The sequence below is a fragment of the Capsicum annuum genome, chromosome 12, assembly GCF_002878395.1.
Source record: "Capsicum annuum cultivar UCD-10X-F1 chromosome 12, UCD10Xv1.1, whole genome shotgun sequence".
Classification (NCBI taxonomy): domain Eukaryota; kingdom Viridiplantae; phylum Streptophyta; class Magnoliopsida; order Solanales; family Solanaceae; genus Capsicum; species Capsicum annuum.
In genome coordinates, this window is record NC_061122.1 from 223564725 (window position 1) to 223572296 (window position 7572).

The 7572-nt window shown below is 28.0% G+C and overlaps 1 protein-coding gene across 1 annotated transcript; it reads left to right on the plus strand.

The window, feature by feature from the left end:
• Positions 1 to 5678: 5678 nt before the first annotated feature.
• Positions 5679 to 6754, plus strand: LOC107848870. The gene is made up of 2 exons (XM_016693602.2): positions 5679 to 5875; positions 6319 to 6754. Exons 1-2 carry the CDS (start codon positions 5679 to 5681, stop codon positions 6752 to 6754), a joined length of 633 nt encoding a protein of 210 aa, XP_016549088.2.
• The last annotated feature ends 818 nt before the right edge of the window (positions 6755 to 7572 follow it).

Below are 7572 nucleotides of genomic sequence, written 5' to 3' on the forward strand. Positions count from 1 at the left end.
ATCCAGACTGTCCCACTAACTGGCTAAAATTCACGAGCCGGTTCCAGATAGACCCGGCCCGACCCACTTAAACCCTTAACTACTATTATTATTATTATTATTATATTATTATAATTATTATTATTATTATTTTTATTATTATTACTATTATTACTTTACTTTACCACTATATATTTTTAACTATTACCATTACTATTATTATTATTATTATTATTATTATTATTATTATTATTATTATTATTACTACTACTACTACTACTACTACTACTACTATTTCTTTACTTTATTTTACTACTATATGTAAGTGAAGGTTGGGGTGACTATCAGAGATAGTTCGGTAATTTTAGTCACCCAACCTTTACTAGTTCGGTAATTTTAGTCACCCAACCTTTACTTCTATATAGTAATAAATAAAATGGTTACACATGCATATGATTTTTTCCTTATATTTATTAGGTTTGTCCGTAGTTTTATTGTGCAATAAAATAGTTACACATGTATATTGCTTTTTCTTTATATTTTTTTTTCTTTTTGTGTAGTACACCAATCTTTTATTTATAAGTAATTATATATTATTATTATTACTATTAATATATTATTATTATTATTATTATTATTCTATTATTATTAGTACTACTATTATTATTATTAATATTATTATTACTATTATTACTTTTTTTACTACTACTACTACTACTATTATTATTATTATTATTATTATTGCTATTACTGTTATTATTATTATTATTATTATTATTATTATTATTATTATTATTATTATTACAACTACTATTATTACTTTTCTTTTTACTATTATCATTACTACTACTACTACTATTATTATTATTATTATTATTGTTATTATTATTATTATTATTATTAATTTACTTTACTACTATATATAAGTGAAGGTTGGGGTGACTATCAAAGGTAGTTCAGTAATTTTAGTCACCTCAACCTTTACTTATATATATTACTTAGTAAATAAAATGGTTACATATGCATATGATTTTTTTCATATATTTATTAGTTTTGTCCTCATTTTTATTGTTCAATAAAATAGCTACACATGCATATTATTTTTTTTTTATTTTTATTTATTTTGTCCTCATGTATTATTTTAATAATATTTTTATTTAGACCTTTGTAATTGAGTTATACATGATACTTTTTTTTAATAAATATCTGTTTATTCCTTATTAAATGACTACCAAGGGTATTTCAATAATTTTATGGTGCAATAAAATGGTTAAACATGCATATTGCTTTTTCCTTATATATTTATTAGTTTTGTCCTCATTTTTATGGTGCAATAAAATGGTTACACATTCATATTGGTTTTTTCTTATATTTATTAGTTTTTTATTCATGTGTTATTTTAGTAATATTTTTATTTAGACCTTTGTAATTCAATTATACATGATACTATTTTTGTATAAATATCTCTTTGTTCCTTATTAAATGACTACCAAGGGTGTTTCGATAATTTTATGGTGCAATAAAATGGTTACACATGCATATTTTTTTTTTTTTATATATTTATTAGTTTGGTCCTCGTTTTTATGGTGCAATAAAATGATTACACATGCATATTTTTTCTTATATTTATTAGTTTTTTCCTCATGTATTATTTTAATAATTTTTTTATTTAGACCTTTGTAATTGAATTATACATGGTAGTAATTTTTTTATAAATATCTTTTTGTTCCTTATTAAATGACTACCAAGGGTAATTCGATAATTTTATGGTACAATAAATATTTTGAAATCGACGTATGTCTCCTCAACTTATATATTTGAAACTTTCAAATGAGACGTGCATCATGTACTTTTCCAGAAATGTCCAAATGAAAGACGTGATGCCAACTGTAGTTGCAACAATCTTACTAGATTTTTATCGACTTATATAATTACTTTTTTATTGGCTGGACCAGTGTAACAAGCTCAATTTTGTTCCACGCTGAATGTATGTATTATGTTAACGTTGGTTCATTGTACTACATTTCTTTTCTTACTCCTATACTAAACAATTAAAACAATTAGGAAATAATCTTTTCCAAAGTTGAATCTCTTTTGTGCATTAGTGTTGCCAAAATGTCCGTGCCTTGCACAGACACGGGTATCTAGTATATATATAATAAAGTGGACCCTTTTTAAAAAAAAAAATCACGCATTTTTCTTTTTTCTTTTTGCCACGTCAGCCGTAGGGGTTGAATTTAATTCACTTGAAAGTTGTTAAGGTGGGTAAATAATTGCCCAATTAATTTAGGGTCTAAAGTAAGTTTTGACAACAAGTTCAGGAGGGTTTTGATGTATTTTCTCAACATTGAAGTGATGATACATACCATATAAATTATCATCATCATCATTGCATTTTGTTGTTGTTTACTTGGTAGCATTGTTTTTTTTTTTTCTAAAGTCGTGGGCTTGGTGAGGTTTTACCAATCATTGTAAATCATAAACTGATTCTTTTTGGGGCAAAATTCAGAAATAGCATACTTAAGAGCCTAATTATTGTTTTTATAGCAACAGTTTCATAATTACATTTTATAGCAACTTATATTTTGTATTTTTAAAAAATGTTACTATAAAAATACATATACAATAAAGTTACAACCCTTAATTAACTGAAATTAGTTGATCTATATATGGTATAATTACTAATCCAGTAAATTTATAGATTCCTTTTCCATTTAAAACTCATAAAAAAACGTGACTTTCGTTATATTTCTCTTCACGTTTGAAATTCAAATTTCAGTTTTTCCCCATTAGCAATTTCATCCGAAAACTCGTTAATCGACAGCAGGTTTTCTTAGCAATTTGTTTTAATCCAACCCTGTTTTAGAAATTCAACCATTGTTGTTGCTGAATCAAATTGGACTAATTGAAATCAACAACAATTGCAAAACGATGCAGTAATTTGTTTAAACCAAATTCAATTGTTGATTCTTCTGATCAATTTGTTTGAATTCAACTGTCAGTTGAAAATTCAACCATTAATACTGTTTAAGGTACATAATCATTATTGTTGTTCAGTTTGATTTTCTTTTTAAACCATTACTGATGTGCCTATCGAGTTTCTGTTGTCGTCGTTACTTTGTATGTGAAAAAATTATAAAAGAAATTCGAGTTAGAAGTATTTCAGCAGTAAAATTGAACATATAGAAACAAAAAATTGGGAATTCAACTTGGTGTTGCAAATTTCAGCTTAAAACTTGTGTGAAGTGTAAAAAAGTCAGTATTCGACTATTTTTTTGAGGATCTTTTGTTGTTATTTTGATTGTTTTAACAATTCTATAAATTCTGAAGCTTTGTTGTATAATCGTTTATGATCGAATTCAGCTGTAGAATTTGATGATATTCTATGAACACATATGAAAATATAAATTATTTGCTCTAGATGTATTTTTGATCTGTGTAATGGTCACATTGCATATGTATTTTTTGATATGGTTAATGTTAATACTGCATATGTATTTTTGTGTTGTTGTCAGAATTTTAGACTATAACTATATATTTGGAAATACATTTTGTACCTGTTTTACTTCCATTTGATTCAGTAATTTCTGTATTTGGTTAAATACTTTTTCTGTGTTTGTAATTTAGTTTATACAATATTATTTAAATGTATTTTTTACAGGTTGATGTTGGCTAAGAAACTTTGTTTGCACTTAAAGTTGTAAATTGTGTGTTAAAATAAGTGATATCTGACAAATATGTATATTTATTTAGTTTTTGGTTAAATCAATTGGAGATGGGAAGCATACCAGTCCTTGTGAAGCACTCTGGTGGATGGACGTATGAAAAAAAAACTATGAAGAATATGTCACCGATGCTATACTGTTGAGCACAACAGCAACATTCGTTGAGTTGTACGATGTTTTGGCATCTCACTAAAGTGTGGATTTAACCAGCAAACGTACTCTAGTAGAATATCAAATAAATGCTAATGTAGGGCAGATAGAAATACATAATGATATGGGATTGAAGGTCTATATTTTGCAGAGAAAGCAGATACAAGACATGAATTGTCTTCCTTTATATGTAAGCATTTTGGAGAAAGTTGTAATGAGCAATTTCGTGAGTTCATCTACATGTTATGCTGAAAGAAGAAGTAACTGTAACAACTTGCAAACAGTGATAAATACAACAAATGAAGGAGCTTTGATGATTTCTGAAGATGTACAAGCATTAGATGTATTTGAGATGGATACTGTTGAGGTGATTATCTCAGACCCACATCACAAGCATGTTGAGGATGACCAGGTTTACTTGACAAAATTTTTTTTAAAGTCGGTCATGAAGGACTATTCAATTAGGGAGAAGTTTCAAACGTGAAGCAAAAGGTCGAGTAAGAAAACGTACGTACATTCTATATCACTCTAATCTTGTTTAATATTAGTTTGGATATGTATTTTGAATGAATTAAATTATGTTGGATGCAGTTACACATTGTTTTGCAAATCAAGAAACTGTGAGTTTTTAATGCGTTCTTCAGGCATTAGAGAAAGTGGAATGTTTAGAGTGAGAAGATTCATACCTCAACATACTTGCCCGGTGAAGGACAAGATCTATCCAAAGGTGCATTCTACTAGTATGTTGATAGGTGGTATGGTTAAACAAAAATTCAAAAGTCACAAACAAAAATACAGTGCGATAGAAATCAGAAATGACATGAAGAAATATTTTGGTATGGATTTGAAACACACTTTATATTGGAGGGCCAAGGAAAGAGCGTTAGAAGAGTTGAGGGGTAAGCCATCAACATCTTATGGGAAACTGCCATCATACTTATATGTGTTGAATACTACCTATCCAGAGTCACATATAAGAATAAAGAAGACAGATGATAATACGTTCTTGTATGTATTTATCTCTCTACATGTATTCATTAATGGGTTCGATCATTGTAAACCAGTCGTAGTGGTTGATGCTAGTCATCTGAGAGAAATTTATACTGAGGCATTTGTCACAGCATGTACAACGGACGGAGCAGGGTAGTATCATTTAATAGTAACTACATTATATAAATGGTTGTATTTTTTTTGTATTTCTGCAAATAACTTGAAAAATACATATCTCCACTTCATATATACATATCTGCATATAATTACATATATTTTCAAAGTTTCCTGAATGAAACATGTAAAAATATTTATGTTTGATAGTGAGGTGCATGTAGATTTTATCATATGTAATTGATACCATTTCAGGTACATAAAATATACAGTTTTGTTTACCTATTTTTTTAATAAATACATATGCAGTTCCTATATGTATTTATATCGGCATACGCAAAAATTATTTATATATGCAGGCCATATGTTTTCTTTAGCATATGGTGTTCTTGATTCTGAAAATAATGAATTATGTATACAGGTCATATATTTCCTTTGGCATATGGTGTGCTTAATTCTGAAAATGATGCATCCTGGACGTGGTTCTTCGAGAATCTAAAGGAAGCGTATAGGGAAAGACAACAGATGTGTGTTGTGTCTAATAGGAATCCAAGCATCATAAAGTTTGTTGGGGATGTGTACAAAGATGTTCCACATTATGTATGTATGTGGCATATATGGGAAAATGTGAAAAAACTTTACAGAAAGTCGCAGGATGCATTGTCGGAGATCTTTTATACAATGGTCAAATCATATTCAAAGTCAGAATTCCACATGTTAATGGAAAAAGTTGAGGCAGTTGATATTAGGGTCAAGAAGTATTTGGAATTAGTGGGTTACAAAAAGTGGGCTAGGTCGTATGCAAAAGTTCACCGAGGATGGACTTTGACTTCAAACATTGCGGAGTCAATAAATAGAGTGCTTGTATCAGCTAGAGAACTGACAATTTATGACTTTCTTGAGGAAGGTCGATTACTGTTTGCAAAATAGAATTGCGCAAATAGGAAGGAGGCTTCATATACCTTCACAACACTCATTGAAAAGTTTAATGACATACTCAGTGAGAACGAGGCTTTGTGTACTCATATGACGATATGGCCTTTTAGATTTTTACAAATTATAATTATGAAAAGATAATTATGAAAATACTTTCCACTCAGTTGTAAATTAATTAAAATATATACAACATAAACACTATGATCATTTAAAAACATAATATGTATTTTGCATATGTATTTTTTGTATTGAAAATTATTAACACTGCATAAGTATTTGGATGATCAGTAAAAATGTAATCTGCATATGTATTTTTATTGCATATGTATTTATTTTGAAAAATACAGGTGTGATTACAACATATCATGGAATATGAAATTCATCTTTTTGTATCATTGTATTTAACTTTTTATGTTTATACCAGGTTGTACCATCCACAGAATATATGTATACGGTACATGACAAACAAAAACACTTTATTGTTTGCATCAAGGAAAAAATGCTTATATAATGCATTTCAAATAGATGAGATACCATGTGCACATGCTTGTGCGGTGTTGGAGAAAAAGAATTTTGACAAGGGTCCATATTGTTGTGATTTGTTTAAACCAAAAACTGTTTTGAAGACATATGATATTCCAATCTACCCGTTGTCACACAAAGAAGACTGGATAATACCAGAGAGCATACTTGGTGAAATAGTGTTGCCTCCAAAATTCAAAAGACCTCCAGGAAGACCTGCAAAGAAAGATCATGAAAAATCAGGTCGGGATATGTTTGGAAAGAAGAATATCAACTCATGCGGTGGTTGTGAGGTTAAGGGTCACAATAGGGGTTCTTGTAGGAAATATCGGAAATGATATATTTCTTCTTCTGTATTATTTCTTAAAACTTTATTTTTCATTTGTTATAATCATGAACTATTTCAGTTTAGTTAATACATTTATGAATCATTTGACAATTGAAGACAGTATGTCTGATTGCTGGAGCTATATATGTTTCAAAATCTGAAAATTTTCAAGCAGTAGTTCATATGTATTTTTTACATAATATATATATTTTAGGTTAAAATGTGGTAAATTTTATTGAGCCAAACAAGTATATGTTTCCTAATTGTTCAAAGGTTTAAATATATGTGACATATTCTACAAATATATGTTTGAAGTGCATAATGCTAGTACTCATATGTATTTATATGCTAAAAGTACATTTGATGTATAATACATATGTATTTTTTTTAGCAAAATATCATCAATGCATATTTATTTTGTAACTAAAATCAAATCTATAACTGCATAACATAATCAAAATTATCTTTTATTCGAGTTCTCTTGTATAATGATTTTAAATGAACACATAGTAGGTATGTTCTAGTTGTATTTTTGTAATGTTTGATTTTAACACTGCATATGTATTTTTAGTCTGAAAATATTTGGTTTATACTGCATATGTATTTTTAAAGCATAATATGAACACTACATATGTATTTCTTAACTAAATGTCATAGTAAACGGTATAGCTCCATAAAACTACATGTTATATTTAACAATTTAGGAAGGTGGTGAAAAACTTTAAAGAACAATAACAACATACTAAAATACATATTAGGAATGGTCCATATGTATTTTTGCAATGCATGATATTAACACTGCATATGTATTTTTAGGCTAAATATAAT

Bases quoted from the DNA above. Each gene is read 5' to 3' on its own strand.
- LOC107848870 (XM_016693602.2), top strand. From the start codon at position 5,679: ATGGAAAAAGTTGAGGCAGTTGATATTAGGGTCAAGAAGTATTTGGAA. The intron at 5,876-6,318 runs GTTTGCAAAATA...TGTTTATACCAG, and splicing joins CTTGAGGAAGGTCGATTACT to GTTGTACCATCCACAGAATA.